The 21,531-nt window shown below is 34.8% G+C and overlaps 1 protein-coding gene across 1 annotated transcript in view; it reads left to right on the forward strand.

The window, feature by feature from the left end:
- The first annotated feature begins 382 nt into the window (after positions 1-382).
- The window catches only part of CCDC91 (coiled-coil domain containing 91), a 75,360-nt gene continuing 54,211 nt past the window's right edge, over positions 383-21,531 (forward strand). Inside the window, exons 1-3 of the mRNA XM_010080327.1 lie at positions 383-391; positions 469-546; positions 14,424-14,531. Of these exons, the coding sequence (XP_010078629.1) occupies positions 383-391; positions 469-546; positions 14,424-14,531 (195 nt within the window). The remainder of the gene's footprint in view (positions 392-468; positions 547-14,423; positions 14,532-21,531) is intronic.

Genomic DNA, 21,531 nt, shown 5'->3' on the forward strand with positions numbered 1-21,531 from the left:
ATTACCGAATCAGAGAGCAAACCACAGACAAGCATTTTTATGTAAAGGCAAAGGCATTAGAATGTTCTTGTCTGTGTTACAGTTACATAATCCTGTAAGCACAATAAAAAGTAAACAGTAGATCTTTATTTGAAAAATGTATTCAAGATGTCTTATGCAAGAAGTCTTTCCTGAGAACCTCTAGGATAAAAAAAGAAAAAAAAAAAAAAAAGGAGCCATATAACGAGTAGGAGAAGGGTGTGCTCTTCTGAGGAAGCTGAATCTGACACTAGTCCATTTCAACATTTTTATTAATGTAGGCAGTAAATAACATTTACTAAGAGAGTGATTTGAGAGTCCTGCCATCCAAAATGTGTGCATTTCTTCATGAAAGATACCAAAAATGGGGAAGGTAAGACTTACTCTCCTAATTAAAATTGTTATGCCAGTTGCCTATTTTATATATAATCTTTCCATGTTTTTATACAGGAAAAGCATAAGCAGGAGTTAGAAGACATGAGAAAAGCTGGACATGAAGCTTTGAGTATTATTGTTGAAGAATTCAAGGTAAATGAGTTGCCAGGATAACACAATTTCCAAATAATACTGTTGTAATAGTGTATATGCACTACAGGCAGTCTTCTGTAGTACTGCTTGTTCTGGTTGCTCAACCTCTTTTCTGTTGCTTCTGATTGAGACTGTTTGGCCTGAAATTTTTCATGACTTGTCTTCTCACTCTGCAGTTCAGAAGACTTCAGATAGAGTGAGTTAGGCATTTTCAGTAATGAAACTTACAGCCAGAACAAAAGTAAAATGCTCAGTCAATTGTGGTAAACGTCACGTTTGATTACTTACCACATATCCCTATTGTGGACCTTCTCAGTGTCAACAAACTGCACTTGTAGGAAAGTAGCCTCACAGAGCAATTCAGCAGGTTTTTATCTACACAGCACTAAGATAAGGAATGAATCTGTAATTCCTCTCTCATGTTGTTCCTGGTTCCTCTCATCTGGTAAGATGAAAGAACTGTATTTTACCATGGTGGATAAATCTGTCTTTTGTACTGTTATGGAAACTTTCTAGTAAGAAATACACAGAAGACAAAAACTGAATCAAGTTAGGAGAAGGAATAGGTAAAGCTCAGAATTCTAATTAGGCTTAAAGAGGTAAAGAAGATCTGACAGGGAAAAAAACTGCTAATGAGAAATGGAAAAAAAGGCTGGTTTTGAGAATGAGAAGGGAGATGTGAGACCTGGTAGGCAAATGGGAGCTGGGAACACAAATCTGACAATGTAGTTAGTGAAGAGGAAATTCAAATTGTAACTGCTCAGCAATAATAATTTGTGACCAAGGAATGATCTGGCATGGAAGGAAAGCAAGCCCAACTGCAGAATGGTTTAAGCTTGCTGTAAGCAGAGACAGAGCTCTGTCTCTGTGTAAGGGAGAGAAGTTTCCTTTGATAATAAGAAATGTAACAGCATTGTCTTGTAACAATCCATCCTGGAATGTAAGTGCTCAGCGGCCGCCTTTGGGAAACAGAGCTGATGCTGGGGGATGAACTGAACACTGGGCTAAGGTGCTTAACGCCCGTGTTCACACAATCAGTGCTGGTACAAGTGTATGTAACGATTTTTGTCATGTTGCATCTTTGCAGTCACTTTGTAGAACTGCTTATGGAGGTAGGACTGTCCAATCCATTGTTCATTACATCTTTATGTTTGAGCACAAACATGTTTAATTTGCGTCGAGGGGTATGATGAAAATTCCCCAACATTAGTTAGGGTTGGGATGGAACTGGCAAGGTAAAAAGGATAGGACTGTGGTTGAGTCTTGTGATTCAGGTGATAAATTGAAGACTTGGGTCTAGGACCTGCTGGTCAAGAAGCCTGTAATGCTTTTTTAGGGAGGATAGGCAGATTGGTTTGACTTACTTGCAGTGTATGTTTCTTTCTGGTGGTGTCAGGATCTGCAGCTCCAGGAGAGCCATCTGCCAGATTCCAAGTATGCTGCAGAATATGGGATCTTAATATTATAAAAAACATTTCTTTTTTTTTTTTTTTCATTAATTTCTATGGTGCTTGTAGGCTCGCTTCCTCCCATGTAGGTTAGGCCTACCAAGTTCCAAGTCCAAGAGAGCACCGCTCTGCATGGGACCTGGTGATGCTTTTAGGATCCTCTGCTTGAAGACAGCTGATGATGTAGGCTGCAGAAAAGTATGAAGTAATTGTAGTCATCATACATGTTTGCAACAACCCATAATAAGAAAACCTTTTTGTTTTGGTTTTTTGGGGTTTTTTTTGTTTGTTTGTTTTTTTAGTTTTGCTAATAACTGTTAGCAGTGCTCTAGCTAATGTTGAAATTGGACTCTTTAGAAATATGTTGATCTCCATCAATACTGCTTCCACTAATTTCATCTAAAGGTAACCTGTCCTGAAAAAAGTTTCAAAAGTTTCCAATCTTGAGAAAAGTTAAGCATGGCCACTGGTGATATCTGTTTTATATACATCTAGCACACAATAGAAAAGAAAAATGCTGATATGCAACATGTTCAGTGGCCTATCCAAAGTGGGACAGTCTGAAGAAAATTCCATTTGAGAACTTCGATTGCAAAGTGGCCCCCAAATAAGTGAGGGAAAAGAAATGCAATAATTCTCCAGAAGTGAAACAAGGTCAGTATGGAGAAATGGGAATATCTGGCTGTTTCTGTGTGAACTTATATTTTGAAAAACCCAGTGAGCTATTGGTAATTGCTGTACCTATGTTTCTTCCTTTCTATTTCTGAAAATATCAATAAATTGTGAAATGCAACAATTTTATAGTATTGAATTAAAGTTCTGTATGTTTTCTAGATACAGTTTTTCACTATTTTAATGCCTTTGTATGAGCTAAAGGAGAGTTTTGCATGGATTATATTTTCCCTTTCAAGGAATAAAATTTTTATGTATAAATGGGTAAAGGAATATACTCATGTGCTGAGTTTTTGAAAATTTTTTTAACAGTGAGTAGCAACTGGAAAGATCTGATATGCCATCTGGAAAATAGGATTTATGTTTATTAGTTTCTATGATTTTGCACAAAGTACTAGGGATTTAATTGAATACTATGATTCTAAACAATATTTATATTTAGCATATTATTTCTCATAGACTGTTTATATTAAATTTATATAAAGACATTCTTTAATACCAGGGAACTGTGGTATTGAAGCATGAATATACTTGATATAAGCCTTCCTGTTGCCTTGCGGTTAATTGCCATATTTTGGTCAATGAGATCACAGTACTCTGAGGAGAAATAACATGAGATATGCCATCCTCCGAGTAAAATACTGCTACCAACCTTGTCTGAGAACATGCAGCAAGTTATTCTTTCGGGTAGCAGGAAAAATCCAAAAAGTTTATTACGTTTTAAAAAAATTAAGGGTTGGTTTGTGTGTTTTTGGCTTAAATGCCTTTTCAGTAATCCTTTACCATGTACTTGGGGAAAAAAAAGAAGGAATAACAATCACCAGAGAATTCAGTGAAGGCAAAAAATATTCTGTAGTTTTGTTTGAGAAAATCGTGGAATCATAGAATCATAGAATGGTTTGGGTTGGAAAGGACCTTAAAGATCATCAAGTTCCAACCCCCCTGCCATTGGGCAGGGACACCCTCCACTAGATTGGGTTGCTCAAAGCAATCCTCATGGATTCTTTTAAGATGTTACTTCACAGTTAATAATTTGATATGGAACAAGGTTAAGTTTGGTATTTTTTTTCCTGAAGTAAAATGAGTCAAATGTAGTTTTGTAATTATAAAATAATATTTTACATTTTGGGGACTTTTTAACTACTTGCATCTTTAGAAATTATATTTATCAGACACGTTGGCACTTAGTAGTCAGATAACCACATAAGGAGTCCTACATATATCATGTGTTTAAGAATGTAAAGCAAATCTGGTAAGTCCTGTTAGCGAAATATAGAATTGTAGAATTTATTGACTCTCTTAATTCACTTATGATTAGCCATGCTTAATTTTGTGCTGAAATATGTCTTTAGGATTTAAGACTATGTTACACTAATACATATCATTTATATGCAGAAGTGGTTTTCATTTTCAGTATATTTTGTAAGTACTATCTACTGAATCCCTAAATTGCCTTGCGTGTGGAAAATCACCTAAGCAAGTCTATTGAATTGTTTAAAAGGCGCCAGAAGAAAAATCTTTCTTATGATTAATACAGTCCTATTTTGCATTACTTGGCTTTTAATAAAACAAACTGATGCATATTATTCCAATCAAGTGCTTGCTCATGGCCCCAATTAGGTTCTGTTGCAGTCATGACTGTTGGAATTATGACTAAGCCTCTCTGATACCAGCCAATTATAATTTTGTAATGCACTCCAAGAAGAATTGTAGCATGAATGAATGTAATGCCTGACATTGGTTGTGTAAGGATAGCTATGTAAAATATGAACCATTCATCATTAGCTCCCCAGAATAAGCCCCAAGATCCCTCCCCTTCTCTGTATTTCTGACATAGATAAATCTTCCTACTGGTCGATTTCTTAAAGTACCTTTCTTTTGGTGTACAAAGGAAAAGAGAGTTGCCATTTCTTCACTTCTGTCTACGAGGTTGCCAAGTTAGTAACCAAAAGCTTGCATTTGTCTTACATTTAGAACTAATTATTACTCCTGTCAGACTTACTGCAGCAGACTTTTTGTTACATCTTTCTGTGCTTGAAAATGGGTCATACTTTCTGAAAATCACTCTCCTGAATTTTGGGGAATTATTTGTTGTAAAAGGGACAATATTTCTCCACACTGATCTTTCATTAGTACATTATCCCTAGGCAGAACAGGCACTCAAGTTTAACACCAAACCCTCTCAATTCCTACCCTTTCTGAGACTGGTCCTTTTTAATATGGCAACAGCATTGAAAATAGAGCGTACACAAGAAGTCAAATACAGAATGATCTAATTTCAAGGACCTGAAGATACCAAAGCCCTTAGAATTACTGTAGTTGTCTTTGGAATATTAGCTTGCCAAAAGTGATGGGAAATCCATTAACAGAGAGCACTAGACACTTTGTAGCACAAACCCCCAGTAACCTTGGCCACTGTTAAGCATCTCACAAGCTTATCTTCCTTTCAACAAATAAACCATCTAAAACACAGTCATGAAATTTGTATTAAAAAAAAAATAGGAAAACAAATTAAAAATTACCTTAGTGTTCTGTTTTGGACAAGTTTCCCCTTCACATGTTTACCTAATTCTGTTTAATTTCTGTCTTTCATCATTATTTTTTTAAACTTTTATCCCAATAATTAGCTACAGTAAAAAAATTAAATGTATATCTTGGAAATGATGCTTGTGGGATCATGTCACATTTTAAGATATTTACCACAAGCAACATAAGGATTTGTCCTCTGCTTGTTTAGTCAAGCTTTTGTTCTTAAAATTGTCATATTTCTGTAAATAGATGAGTTAAGATTTTTCATCTGTTTTGTTTGCATTTCTAACCATATAAAATATCCTCTAATGTAAGCTTTAAAGAATATGACATTACAGACAGGTGCGTTTATTTGATGGTATTTATTTTCTTAGATTATTGAATACAGTTGTTAGTCTTCTAAAAGACAACCTGCATGAATCAGATGTGTGTTTCCTTTTATGGAAATTAACTTCAAGATACAACGTTCTTTCCAGCCCTTCCTACAGTGAGGGTTTTGTCTATCTGTTTCCAGTACTAGGTGGCTGAGTTTTTTCACCTTTCCAGAATTCAAGAACAGACAGATTTGCAAAGTACAGGATATGTGGGGGCATCAGATTGTCTTTAAAAAATACTTGTGTCAGTAATAGACCTCTGAACTGAAAGGTTAACCTTGTAATAAGCAAAAGAAAATTTAAAAGGTTTCATTACAAAGGAAGCTAATCTAGAATCAGAATATCTTTTTTTAGACATAGTTCATCCCCGGTGAGGAGGAAAATCTCTTGAAGCGTGGCCAGTTCTCAGCTCTTTAAAACACCAGTTTAGCCTATTAAGTTTCCAAGATGACATACTGTCTCAGAAAGGCCTAACATATAAATAAAAGGATACATTCAAAAGTTGTTGCGAGGGCTTCTATTTCACTTCCAGCTTCTATAGTGGTCCATGTGCAAGTTGCACTGGAATTCAAGTGGGCCTTGAATGTAGTACAATGTTGGTTTTTGTTGTGAAGAGCTGATGGCTAGAATAGGAGAGATTCCATGTCATTTTTACAGTTTAGGAGTACTCATTTACAACAGGGATGGGTGCTACCATAAAAAAAAAAAATCTTCCTACAGAGTTCTGATAAAAGCAAGGTACAAGGAAGTCTCAATCTTCCAAAGATCTGACTATCAAAAGTATTTTATTATTTATTAAAGCATCTTGATACTTTAAAAGTAATTGGAAAAATTACAAGAATCTCTCCCTCCCTTTTTAGTAAGGATGACTTTTTCTATGTGATTTTGACTATAGAACATAAATACAGTGTTAAATATTATAATAATTGAAAGGCTTAAGAGTGAGTTTGCAGTTTGTTTCTGGCAGGAGTCTGGGATGACAGTGTTTTGTGGAAAATAAATCATTTAAACTCACATGCCAGTAAAACTGAGATATCTAGATAAACTGAGCATAGTATTCAAACTGTAAGTTGTTGATCATTACTGGTGTACTAAAAGCAGTTGAAATTGAAATAGAAGTTGTAATGCAGTTTTAAAAGAAATATGTTGCCCTATTCTTGTATTTGATTAAAATGTCTTTTATGTTAGGTCTTTGAAACACCTAAAATTCAGTTCAAACTTCAAACAGCGCAGTGGTTAGTGAACCCCTGAAGCTTCTTCATACCCTGATGCACATCAAAATGTGCTGACCTTTTTTAAAGAGTAACTTGTAAGACCAATTTTCCACAGGAAATACTTTTTTGAATTGATATGTAAAATTTCACAGCACAAGCTCTGTTTAAATCTTTGGTAACATGCTATGTCTATGAGTGGAAACAATTCAGGAAATTCAACTCAACATTTAATTTTATTTAATTTTAGAACTTAATTGTAAATTGCAAGTTGACTGTGACCTAAACAGGAGTTTAATTGGTTTCATTTTGGTTAATTTTCACTTGTACAAAAACGTTTATTCCATAGCATCTAGATGGACACGTTTCTTTTTCACTTGAAGGGAGGCTCACCTGAAAACAGCCTGATCATGAAGGTATGCAGTATCTTGGGCTGAAGTGGATAAGTTGGATTCTGTTGAAAAAAACATTTTCAGAAATCTTTTAAATACTTTTATTTATATAGTACGTGTGCTAGCTAATAACTGAGTTACAACACAACCAGTCAAACAGTACATTTTATTGAGTTAATGTATATTCTGTAAGGGTCAGGAAAGAATTTTTATTGTGTCCTCCGCTCTGTTTTATCATTCAGCAATTGGTTAATTATATTTTGCCCTTACATAAAGCAGTAGAAATTAATTAGTGGTGGAGACAGGATGCTGAATTAAATGAATTGTTGGCTAATGCTATGAAACATAGAAATTATTATGTAGTATTGCTGAAATTAATGCTGGCATTTAATGCAGTTCATATGCTGAAGTAGTATGGTAACTTCACTTTTCACTAAGTAACTTTAATTTTAAAGATGACTTATTTTGGCCACCCTGACTCAGCAGTCTTGAAGTAAAGGAGGTGTTTGATGAACTGGCTTGTATTTAGTTACTTAAGCAAGTTAATGATGCTTGAGCAGGGGAAAGAAACCAGAGAGGATATTCTTTTGGATTGACTAAGGGATTTGATACAGTGCTTTTAAGTAACATTATAGAACGTAATGGAGCAGCCTATACATCATGATGCATGTTTCATGTGAGTTGGTTTAACATTTTTAAACAATGCTACACATCTGAGAAGTCTGGGGTTTTTTGCATGTATTGGAATTAGTTTCATACTGGTTTTGAAAAGAAATGAGAGAGGATAATAAACTTCTCTGTTTCCTTTTTTTGTGTGTGTGTCTTGGTTTTTGGCTTCTATAAAAAGATGCAGTTGAGAGAGATTTGGCAACTTGTTACAGTTAAGGAATTTGGGATTAATTTGGGGGTAACAGTCTATATTTTGGCTATATAATTCAAGAAGGATTCTCATAAATTCTAGCTTTTGGACATACAATAAATCCTGTTCTGGGCAGGCAGCTGTGGTTTCTAATGCCAGTAGAATTAAGACAATATGCAGTAGGACTGGGCAAATAAATTTGCATTAAAAATAGGCTGGAGTGTCTGTGCTATGGTTTTGGCAAAAGCTTAATCATTGCACTTTTACCTTTCCAAGGATGAGGACAAACTTTAGAAAGCATCTAGTACCTTTTACATAACACATCCTGTAGACGTACAGGAAAAAAATTTTGTGATAATTTGTATTTTCCAATCTTCAAACTTTTCTTCTTAGATTGTGTACAGTGCAGTTTTTCAGTCTCTAGTCTATACCCTGTGATGCAGTTCTCTAGTGTTCCCACAGTACATGTGGTATGCTGTCAATTACGTTCCAGGACTACTTAATTCTCTGGCCCTTGCTAAAGTGTGTAATAGAGTAATTAAGATGTGTGTTCCCTTAAGGACTCTGGATAAACTTCTTGTTATAATGTTTGGATGTAGTTTCAATTCAGGGTCTTCAGAAAATTATTGTAATGTATGAAACTTAAAGCTAAGGTTAGCTCTTTATCTCAGTTGAAACATGGGTTTGGGCTAATTTACTTAGTCAAGTTTTATTTTGTTTTGTTAAAAATCTAGTTTATAAAATTAAGATGGATTCACTTTTTAATCTTTCTTCAAACTAGTTTAAAAATATTTTTTGCTCTCCTTTAAATGTGTGAAGGTTTTGATAATGGTTTGAGGAAATAATGGTTTCTGTGATTTTTACAACCCATCATATATAGTACTAAAATAGATATGAAGACTCTTTAGAGAATGTGTTCTTAAAGGGTTTTGTTCTTTTTGTTCTGTCAGAAGCCACTAGGCACTTTCGGTTAGTGAAGGAAAAGTAGGATCGATTCACTCGTAGCTTTTTTTGGATTAGGAGAGTGATGAGAAGGGAGGGAAGAAGCAGGATTTCTTGAATGGTTTAGAACAGTTTGAGCCTCAGGAAGAAGACTTGCTTCGCTGCCATTGTCATCCTACAAGTCCTCTTATTTGGAGCAGGCACACTGTATGTAGTTGCTGTTAAATGTGAGCATGTATGTTACTCCTTAGCTTTCCCATTAACAACGTGACTTTGTTCTTTAAAAACCTCCACAAAGTTGTTCATGTATATATGTCCAGAAACAATGAATGAAAAACATTGGGAATGTGGATTATTTCCAAGTGGCAAAATAGCAAGTAGAAGATATAACTTCTCCCAAATTAATTCTAGCATTTAAACTACCTTACTGAACAACTTAATCATATAGTTTACAGACATCAGAATACATTCTGCCCCACCTCCCTTGGCAAGGATCTACAAGGTTCTAGCACATTCTACAATTCTGCTGTTATTTTGTTATTCATTGCACTGCAAAGGCTGCTTTACTAACGAGAATCCAGAGATACGGATATTAGAATAAGAATTACAGTCAATGAACCTTTGACATTTTAGAACTTAGAAATTTTGGCTTCATCTGTAGGGGTTCAAGAGCCATTGTCCCATTCTCTGGGAAAGGAAAATGAGGACTGAGGCAGAGTGCAAACTCCTAATTTTCCTTTTTGGTTAAATTCTGCTGGCTTTAGTCCTGATGAGAGGAGCATTTAATAGTTTCTTTCATTGGTTTTTGAAAAGAAGAAAGTACAACTGTACATCAGACTATAAACCATCTGATAACTGATAGATTTTGGAAAGGGACCTAAAGGTTTGCTATTCCATATCTGAGTCTAATAATTTCTTGTTACTCCTTTGAGTCATCTTAAGTTGCTATACTGAAACTAAAGGTACTGAGCTAGATTAATTGTTAAAATATGTCATTTTATTCTTGTTCCAGGTTTGGTTTTGTTTTGGTATTTTTTTTTATTTTTTTTTTTTTTACAAAAAACCCACAGGATACCTTAAGTTAGTGTAATTTTGGAAATTAATTCTGGTTATAGAGGAATTAAATCTAGATGTGTTAATTTGGCACCATTTGCTTCCTCTAATAACTTTTTCAGTGCTACTTTCTACTGTAATTTTCATTTTCTGATCTACAAGCCAAAATAGCTATAGGTTAAAGTCTGAGGCTTAATAGTTGACTGAATTTTAGCTTTGATTATCTAAGAAGATTATTCCAAGTTTAAAATAAATTATAACTGAACCAAACCTAGTAAAACAATGTCCGTATAGACATTGATTCTTGGTTTTCTCAGTTAATGTTTTTTTTCCCAGTTTAGTAATGGTAAAAGCATAACATAAGATATGGGTAAGAAGGAAATTTTTAAAGGCCATGTATATATGTTTGTCTGATTACCTGGAGCTGTAGTGATATTTTTCATTTTCTTTTCAGGAATCAGAGCAAAAATGTTACTCTTTTTATTTTATTATACCTAAATATCCTTTGATTATTTAGTACACAAGCCTTGTAAATTCTGTCTTTGATTAGTGGAAAGGCATCAATTCAAATGATGATGTATTCAACATCATAACTATGGTTATGCAGCCACCGTGGTGGCTGCCGTTTGTTATTATGTTCACGCATGGCTTTGTATTTGAATTTTAAAGTAAACCGCTTTTAAGTAGTTGTTTGTCTAAGGTACCACAGTACTTTAAACTGTTCCCTGATACAATGACTTACATAAGGGTCTAGGCAGCAGAAAATTTTTGAAATCTGAGGAAATTACAAATGGCAAAAGAAGATCTATAACTTCCTGAAAAAGACGACTGTTTATTTGGCTCTACTAAAGACCTAACAGGTGACCTCACTTTTGCTTAGAGGCAGATGTAGTTATGTCTTGTGAAGTGTGTTGTGCTGAGGAAGGGGGAAAAAAAAAAAAAAAAAAGCCAGGAAGCAGTGAGGACTACTACTAGTTTATAAATGCAAAGAAGTCCTGAAAACCTGAACTCACCATTTCCTCCATGATTATAACAAGTGTAGACTGAGGCAGCAAATGTGATAGGAGTGTAGAAACAGATCCACATCAAGACTGATGCCTCTGGCCATCACGGTCTTGAACCTGGCTGTTGGTACTGGATGACCGTTGCCACTCTGTCAAGGAAGTTCATTGCACAGTATATAGGAGAAATTAATTACCAAGAGCAGCCATCCTGAAATCCTGCCCTTTGACTTCATGCAACAGATGCCATCGGCTACATTCTGCTGTAACCTTACTTGAAATTATTCGATGATCTGTTAAAAGGAGACTGCTTCAAGAATGCCAGCTTGATATTAGGATAGTGGCCACAGATTTATGGAACATCAGCCCACCAGGGACAACTGTGTGGTCAATTAAGGAAGAAAGTGGTGTTTCAGCAGTGCTAAGCCGTTGCCCAGAATAGCAATTAGTCAAAAGATTTCTAGTATCATTGAACTGAAGGAAGTATGGAACTGTAACAGTTAGAGATGCCTATCATCACATAGTGAAAGTAGTAAATTAGCTTTTTGTTTAGTAATTTAAGTGGTGGATTATCTTGAAATTTGCAAAAGCTTTGGATGGATGTCATGTATCTCTGCTGTATTTACCCCCTCAAGAAACCTTAAGTGGTGATTGTGATCACAAACAAGAAAATTACCTCATTTTTTAACTCCATGTTTTCTTTTTTCTGGGTTTTTTTGTCTTTTTTTTCCAATCTTGGAAAGACATTGTTTTATGACATCTTTATGTTCATGTATACGTTTTATAGTCAGCTGGAGCCGGGCAGATGTAGAATATATGCAGTGAACATCATAGTGTCCTAGGCAACAACTGCATGTTAGATTAGAATTAAAAGAAATTGTCAAGTTTGGCTTTTATTTTATTTTCAATATTGTCTTGTTTCTGATAATTTCTTAGATACGGGACATGATTTCAATGATAAATGAAAGACTTGATTCAAAGGGCAAGATGCATTTGTCTAGTCATGCCAATTCTCTGTCACTTTTCATACTTCAGAAGAGTAGATTTTCCATTTTATAGAAGTCCTTTATGTGACTGTACTGACAATTATGATCAGTCCTGAGCCTAAAAATTTTTCTTGAGAATAAAAGCATTTACACTTTAAAATAAATTAGAGCTCAGCATTCTGTTTTGATTGTAAACATATCTTAAAATGATAAGGTTCTGAGAATCTTTGGATTGTTCTTGAAAGGAAAAATCTTATTTTTATATTAAGAAGTTGTTGCTTTTTCAGGGTATTATGTGACACACCTCATCTTCTTTTAAGGGACTTGAAAAGATTTTTGGCCTTGGCCCGTAAATAATTTTTTTCTGGATTTTAAAAGCCTGTTTGGCTGCTCTGCTGCCTCTCTCCATAGAAAATAAATGTTTTTGTCTGTAGATTTTTTTTTTTATGGCACAACATGGAGTCTCGCTCTGAAGTAGTGCGCATATAGGGATTTTTCTCTGTCTCCTTACTTGGCCAACTAGTGGGATAGTCAAGTATAGGATCAATTCTGTGGTACTATTTAAACTACATTAGTAGTGTGTATAATAGAAAATGAAGGCTTTTGTTTCTGACTGTGGATTTTATGTATTTTCTAAAGAAAGTAATAATAATAAAATTTAAAAATTTAACAACCTCTACATACCATCCAATGAATAATAATTATTTCTTTGAAAACGGAAAGTTCTTTATACCATGTAATAGGAATCTAACAGTCACCAGTTAAGTTTGCAAAGGAAAGTGCCTAAAGTGACTCAGCCTTGGAGAGAGCAAGAAGCTATCTGAGAAGTGGCATTGCAGCTTAATGACCATTCTGTTACTGTTTTCCCTAAAATCAGAATTTGATTTTTTTTTTAAATTTTGAGCCAGTTATATGATACAATTCTTGTCACAATAGTTCAGGCAAAAATCTCCCATACCCCAAAGTACAGACTTAATTTTTGCCAGTGATGTGTAGTAATTCTACTTTATGCATGGTAGGATCTGGCATATAAAGTTTCGCATATGGAAGTTATACTACTTTGAGAGTTTTGTTTTTGTGTTTACCTGAATTTATATCAATAAAATAACTAAATCTAGTTGGAAAGAAATTGGTTTTGATGAAAGTAAACTTAAAGCTAGCTAAATCCCCTACAAACACCAGTAAATGTATTCCTACACTTTGATTAAAGTATATTTTGAGCACCATTTTTTACATTTTAAATATTTCTGAACCTGTGCAATGTTACCATACTGTAGCATTACTGAAAAACACTGATTTTGGCATAAGAGGTTAGTTAGTGGAAAATTTGGAAAGGTAGTTCAAAAATTGTCAGGTGGGTTTTCTGCATATTTTTTTAAGTATTCAAAATTGTATTTAATATGTATGTTATGTTCCATAAGGTAAATATATCTCTAAAATAAAGATTGTATGAAAGATGGGATTTTTTTCTTTGTTTGCATTTGGGCCAAAGGTCTGTTTTCTATAAAACTTATGTCTGTTTTAACTTAGTAATTTTGACTACTTCACTATATTGATTACTAGTTAAAAATAGGTTGCTACATTATGTATAAATAGCTCAATGAATATTTAGAAAGTGACATAAATGTTTTATAATATTAGAGAAAAAGACTCACATAGCATGAGTAAATCCTGTGTTAAGATACCATCATTGTTTAAGGAAGCCTGAGTGTAATTCCTCAAATGTAGTTTGTTTTTTCACATATCTTAAAATTTTTTTATTTCTCTTTTTGCATTCAAATGCCAGAAATTGTGCAGAGTTCAGTCAAGTGCATGTGAATACACGGGTACGTGCACATGTATACACACACAGAGACTTCCTAGTTTTATCGTCTTTTTGTTACTGTCTTGGTACTTTGACTTCCACTGCTTCACATTTGAGTGTGAACTTCCTAGGGGGGCGTTCTTTTATGTTTTGAATTACTCATAATTTCCATCTGCTTTTACTTGACTTGTGGTTGTGAAGATCATGCTTGGCCCATGGGATCTTACAGTGTGCCGAGAGGATGTGGAGTTTTGTCAGCCAGGGAAATATGTCTGGCTTTTTTTTTTTTTTTTTTTTCTTCAGCAGCTTTCATACGCTTCTCTTCTTGTGTGGTCCCACTAAACTGAGAATATTTAGCAGAAATACTCTCCCTCTCTATCTTCTCTGTGCTGCTGTCTTTTAAGCAGACTGTGTATAATAATTCTAAAATTTTAGTCCTGAGTGAAAACAAGGTAGTGTTATACAGCAAGGCACTTTAATGAGTGCACATTCCAAATTTATAACTCCTTCTACCTTCTGTCTGCACACAAGTATTAGTAGATCTGCAGTTACCAATAAACATCCCAGTTATGCCTTTGCTGAATATTCTGTGCTTTCTTTTTGCAGGCACTGCTACAGTCTACAGTTGAACAGCAAGAAACAGCTATTGAAAAACAATATATACTAGCAATTGAAAAACAGTCTCACAAATGTGAAGAACTTCTTAATGCTCAGGTATGGATATGCACGTACAAAATTTTAGTGATTTTCTTTCAGTTTCAACTCTTTTCTGTTTGAAAAAAATATTAACATATATGATCACCAGAGAAGATACTTGATCTTTCACCTTGTGACCTCAGCATAACACTAAACGCAAGTATTTAAAAATGCAAAATAAATAAGGACTCTTTATCTGTTGGGATCAAAAGAGTTTTATAACATTTAAACCTTCTTAGAAAAGATTCAAGAAGAGTGTAGCACTAAGAAAAGATCTCAGAGCAACCTAATACTTACTCCTTTAACAGCTGCCATTTTCTGTAGTCTTGGAGAAACATGCAATTATTCTTGATTTATGCAGTGAAATGCAGGATTTTATTGTATGGGATTTGCATTAATTTTTAATCCAAATTTTTTGGTGCTTCTCAGATGGTAGACACAACCATCTGTTGTCCAAACCTATTTTTACTTTATAGAAAGCCTATATTAAAAAAAACAAACAACCTAGCTATGAGGAACTACATAATATGCAGAAATATATATACATAAGTAGGCCTATATTGTCTTATTTAACGTGACTTGAATAACAGCACACTGTGTAGCAAATATTTGGAGTCACATCAATTACTGATGAGTATCTGAACAGCGTAAATCTGGTTTGGTATTGAAAATATCTTGGTTTAACTTAAGTACAGCTCTTGAAAGAAAATAATAATGAACATTATTTTAAAAGTTTTTTTTTAAAAAAAAGCTACTTTGCTAATAGCATCCTGAAGTTTTTTACATTACAATGAACAGTTACCTTTTAAGTACTATTAGCAACAATTCTACTAAAGATACAAAGGATAATAGTTTGTTTATTTAATTTTCTTGGGGTGGATTAGACTAATATACATCAAAAGTCCATTTGAAGTATTCCACTGTTTCCAACAATGTTTTATGACCATTTCACTGCTCTGACTGTATTAATTAACAGTGCAAACACGTATTAAATATGTAAGCATCTGTATAAACATTATGAAGGAAAGATGTAATTGTTTGGAGAAATCAATTCCATCATGAATTGGGAGTTTATTACACAGAACTACAGTTATTTAATGCTTACCATAAAGCTCTGCCTAAAAAAAGCAAGTAGAAATGAATTTTAAGAAAACGTTTTTGTTTCTGAGATGAACATGTTTACTGAATTGGTACCATTTTCTCAGTGCTAAAAAGGAGTGAATGTCATGAAATCTGGAAGAATTAGAGGAAGATTTTTTTTGAGGGTGTACTTACAGATTGAGCAAAATCATTGCTTCTCTGATCTGTTACATTTGCATCACAAACCAAAAGGTGGGGACAGAAATCTGCAAACATGTTGTAGAGGTTCAGATTTGCCTGGGGACAACCCAGCGATGTAGGGACCTATTCTTGGTCGTAGGTCAGGAGAGTACTTATGACATAACACAGTGCCCAGTTCACATCATGTCTATATTTAGTGCAATTTAACACCCTCTTTGGATCCCAGAAAAGGTTTAAATTTTGTTCACAAACTTCTAAGTCATTTTTCATTCAACTCAATCAAGGTTTACTACCTTTAATTATAATATAAAACTGGGATTCTGAAGCCTAATCAAGTAGATTAGCGTGGATGCCTGTGGTAGAACTACCAGGTTTAAAAAAATAGGATTTATACTGGCAAATTTTGTTCACTGGTACATCTTTGTTGTAAGAGATCTGAGAAATGTGTAGTATTTTTTTTTTTTTTTTTAATACATCCATTCTTAAATGTACACTTTGGTGTGTTTTAACATTTATTTTTGTTCAAATGAATTTGTTCTGTGCTAAACAGTTAAGATTGCTGAAATAAATAGTAATGATTATACACCAAGTTGATTAATATTCTATGTTATGGGATCGTACATGCGTATCCACCTTTACATGGAGAGTTATGAGTATCTATATCACTGTAAAGAATTTTTTTTTGGGCCTAGCAGTAATCACACAGTGGAAGTAAGTTCTGTACGCAAACAGCTCCTTTTTCTTTGTTCCCTTCTAATATTCTTGCCTTACAAGCAGCATTTTGCCTTCAAACGTGTAAGCCCATGTAAAATTTTGTCAACCCACATAATTTTTCAGTCCTTATTTGCCATTCATTCTAAATTTTATGCTGCTTTATTTGCAGTTCCACAAAATCAATATTATCTCATGTAATAACTCCTTTGTCATGTTTTCTCCTAATCCCATTTTCCCCCTAAACTCCCATACCCCTCTCTCACAAAAATGTCTTTCTGAGAAGGAGGAAAGACTGTTTTGCTCTGCTTATCTTTAACCTATCATTAGAGTTTATTTAAGTTTCTAAAATTTTAGAAAAGTAAAGTTCTGAGACATTTTCTATTCTGGCCCTTCTGACAGATGCCTTCCCCGCTTATCCTAAAGTAAGAAAGTTCTGGTCTGTTTTCTAGTATAATTTCATCTGCCCGAAGTTCGATATACTCTCTGACATACTATACTGAACTGCCTCCCAGTGAAGTATCCCTCTGTACTAGTTGTTACCACTATCCATTGCTTTTGAAACAAACCCTTGAGAGATGAGATGGTGGTATCAGTTACTGTTCAGTTCCTGCCCACAGATGCCAGATATTTCTACATCTACCCTTTTTGTAGTCTATTAATGTCTGTTGCCTTGAATATCTGATCTCATATGTCCCCCAGGTCTGAAGCTTATAGTTGCCCTTGCCCCTTCCCTGGAATGTGTTTAAAGGACCAGTTCCCTCAAAGAAATTGGTGATCACTGTAATGGATGCTTCCTGGGGAGCAATCTCTAGGGCTGCTGGGTTTTTTCAAGGAAATACGCTCTCATATCAACATTTCAAAAAGCAAACCAGGCGTTCTTGTGGTGTGTTCACGGGTACCAGGGTCATGGTGTCCTTCATCAGTGAACAGAACAATGAGAATTCTCTATACCAGGAATCAGTCACATCGTATAGTGAGTATTTAGGAAAGCAATGCATGTCAGTTGTACATTTCTAGCATTTGAGGATGTCAGAGAAAATGTCACTGGAAAGCATGTGTCAGTTTATTAGAAGTTGGAAAATCACGAATTTCATCCTTATCTTTTTCTGGGGCACAAACATATTTGATATTGCTTCCTGAAAATGAGCACTAACTTTGATCTTGTGGTTTAACTCATGTGCTGTATGAAAATACATAAGGAAAAACATTGTCAACAAACTTTTCAATAGAAATTTTTAATACTCAGGAAATGAAGGCACCTTTAACAGCAACTTAATAGAAGTGCTTCGGTATAGTCAGGTATTGGTCAGTGCTAGAAGTGAGATGCCACATGGGGTAGAACAGTATGTGTCTTGTAAAGTATGAATATTAAAAACAAAACCAAATAACCCCAAACAAAACCCCAAAACAAACCAGATATCTGACAGTAAAAATTATCTCTCTGTGAGGTTACTGACAAATTTAGATGATAGTTCTACCTTCTTAAGTAAATGCTAGCAAACTTTTGCGACAAATTAGGCATGGAAAAGGTCTACAGGCTATGCATACTTCAGTTTTTAGTGGGAAAGAGCAGCAGTTTTATATATCGATATATAATTTAAGTTCATTAGATATCCATATGGAGAAATACAGTTTTATCACTGAGACTTTGTAACTAAGCAGTTGCCTGGGCTGGAAGCTGGATGCAGCTAGCAGAAGCAGGTACCATTGGCATTGTTCTGCTGTTCCATAGTTCAGTATGTGGAATAGAGTGTCCTTCAGCTTTCCCTGTTTTCTGATGTTTAAATAGAAGTAATCCGTTCAAACATCAAAGCAGGTTTTTCTTCTGAACAAAGAGAAGACGTAGCGAGTGAGTGAGTAACTTTAAAAAGCATGAACCATAAAAACCACCATTAGACGATGGAGTAATTAAGCATCTGTTATTTAAAAGTATTTACTATGTAGGACTAATATTCTAAGGAATTTTCTCATTAAGGTGGCTAGACCATACACAGGATAATGTAAAAGGAATGGCCTGTTTTCACTGGAAGCCCTAGAAATGACGATGTATCAGAATTTTCTCTCACTATTCAAAGTAGATGGTGTTAAAAATGTAGACTATATTGAGGTCGATTTTTATATTCTTTTTAAAACAGTCAGTGATCTGTGTATTAAGATAAAATCCTTAACTGCAGCAAATCAGTTCTCATTTATGAGAAATCATTGTCTCTCTATTTATTTATCTTACACTTTTCTTTCTCTGCCTTGATGGTCTCTTTACTGTCTTCTAAACAGTGTGAAACAGGAATTTTTGGATGGGGAGGGATTGAAGTATATGTGAAGTGAGGCTCAGATCACACATTTCCATCCCTAAATTACGACTTCTTTTTCTCTGTCTTCCTGAGGAAACAGTATCAATCAAAGAGATCCAACTGGACATTTTCATGCTTAGATGTAGTTAAGGGTGAGATGTTTTACTGTGGTCCTTAATTATGTTAGTCTGCATATTTTCAATTTTGATCAATGTGAAAGAAGAATAAAGAAAGACAAGGAATAGAAGTCTTTAATTCTGTAGGTCAGTTGCATGCATATTCCTTTCCTGGGCTGGACTTCTTTTCTTCTACTCAGTAAACCCTTAAGGATGTGCCTTAAGAATGTGTAGCCTGCAGTTTTCCTTTGTATCGAATATATAATGCTGAAATTTTTTCCACAATTTAAGAAGCCAAAGGAGCTGCTAGTGTAGTTGCTGAGATAGAACAGTAATGTGTCACACAAAAAGCAAAGAACTCGGTTAAATCCTTCCTCTGCATATTTGCATGTTGATATTTTTGTGATGTTTTTATGTGGAGCTATGAAACAAATCTCGCATTTGTAGATGAAACAACATTTAAGGTAAATAGAGTTAGCTCCATGTCCTTAATTCTTTTAATGCTCTACTTTATCATGATGTTGGTTGTCATTTGTATGGTTACTAGTAGTTCAAAATCTGTTGGGTGGTGCATGAAATCTTGTGCCCTTTTTGAGACATGCTCAAAAAAGTGCTGGTTTAGCTTCAATTTGAAAACAATTTGCTGAAGGGTCAGTCAGAATAGAAGTTCTGTTTGCTAGAACTCAGGGTTTTGAAGTGGATGGTGCGTCCAACAACAGTGTGTGGACAAGCAAAAAACTGGTGTGACGATAGTAATGAGCTGCTAGAGTGTGATAGATACCTTACCTTCTCCAGTGTTTGGATGATGCATTTGGATGTGTTTTGCATAGCCTTCTGTGAAGAGTATCAGTAAGTCCCCCAACAATTCCTAAAATGTCGAATGTAAAAACTACTTGTCTTGTATAGCAAGTGATTGCTTGTTTGTCAGAGAAAATGTTTATTTCATTTGGCAGCTTTGTTCCGTAGTAAGGAAGTATGGTTTTCTTTTACTTCAAATCTTGTTTTTATATCTACTTATAATGTGCAGCGTGCTTGTATAATAATGCTTATTTTATGAACGTTGATTTTTTTTTCTTCTCTTGTAAACAAAAGAGGTTTTATGTTTTTCCCAGTTGATGGTAGTAATTTTGAGATCTATTTAGTGCCTGATCTTGAAGGGATCATATGCAACCTAGATTCTTGGAGAATGTCCCTTTCTTTGGGCATTTCCTCTCAGTTCTCAGAAATCTTGCACTTTGCTGCTGTGAGAATAATTGCTTATTAATTCCCTCCAAAATGAAGCACTTCCTATCAGTCATTCCTGTTACATTTTCATCTAATTCTATTTGCACCTAAACTCTCATCATTAAACATAGTTCATCTAGATACGGCTTTTCAGGTCTGCCACTCTTCTGCCAAAAGCAAAGTTATTTTTCTCTGGTAGCTCCTGATTAAAGGGGGGAAAAAGCATTTCATAGAATCATGGAATGGTTTGGGTTGGAAAGGACCTTAAAGATCATCCAGTTCCAACCCCCCTGCCATGGGCAGGGACACCTCCCACTAGCCCAGGTTGCTCAAAGCCTCATCCAGCCTGGCGCTGAACACCTCCAGGGATGGGGCATCTGCAGCTTCTCTGGGCAACCTGGGCCACTGCCTCACCACCCTCACAGTAAAGAATTTATTAGAAATCTGTTGTCATTTGAGTCATTCATTCCTAAATTAATAATACCTCAGTGATTTCTGTGTATGTAGAGAGAATTAGAGTCAAAAGATCAAGAATCAACTATTCCTGTGCTGGGAAGGTTTTTTGTTTGTTTGGGTTTTTTTTTTTTTCCAGAAATCCTGAGAAAACTTGATTTATTCTCACTCTGGTTTTTTTTTTTTTTTTTTTTTTGTGTGTGTGTGTGTGTTGACTTTGTATCCAGTATTGCTTAGTATTTACCTCCCAAAGTAAAAGTTACATTGCTAAGATCCAAAAAGACATATCTGTTTCTTGAAAAAACGTAAATCCTTACTAGAGTCTTCTAACTTCCATGAATCTGACCACTGTCACAAATTAATTAGAGGATGATTTTGCAGTCCCTTTGCACTGTTAATTCAGCCAGGATAGTTTCAGAGGCTCAATCAAAAATTTTACTTGGAAATTGCAATTGCTTCCTTGAATTTGTCAAGTTCCGCCTGGAAGTAGCTCCTCAGTGTGCTTTTTGCTTTCTGCCTTTTGCTTATATAACAAGTTTCCTTAAAAATCTTCATTTCTTGTTATGAATTTATATCAGCAGCTCCTGTCAATACTGAACAACTAAGTAATACAGTATGATTCTTCTCCTCAGTTGTTTTTCTGTCAGCTATTTTTGAAAATTTTTTTCCCCTCAGTTTGGCTGTCTTCCGTTACTGAACATTTTGCAGTTTATATTGCTCATATTTTAGGAGTTCATTTCCTTTTATTTTTCCTCATAGATGGAGCAATTCTGTGAGCACTCATATAGTCTGAAATTAATTAGATCAAAAATTGAACGGCTAATTAATGGGGTTTTTCCCTTCATATTTTTTCTGAAGTTCCTTATCTCTGCATCCTTAGGACCTTGAAGTTTGTGGGTTAATAGTCTGTATTACTATGTGCACTTTCTGAGCAAAATA

Source organism: Pterocles gutturalis, unplaced genomic scaffold, assembly GCF_000699245.1.
Source record: "Pterocles gutturalis isolate BGI_N339 unplaced genomic scaffold, ASM69924v1 scaffold10519, whole genome shotgun sequence".
NCBI lineage: Eukaryota > Metazoa > Chordata > Aves > Pterocliformes > Pteroclidae > Pterocles > Pterocles gutturalis.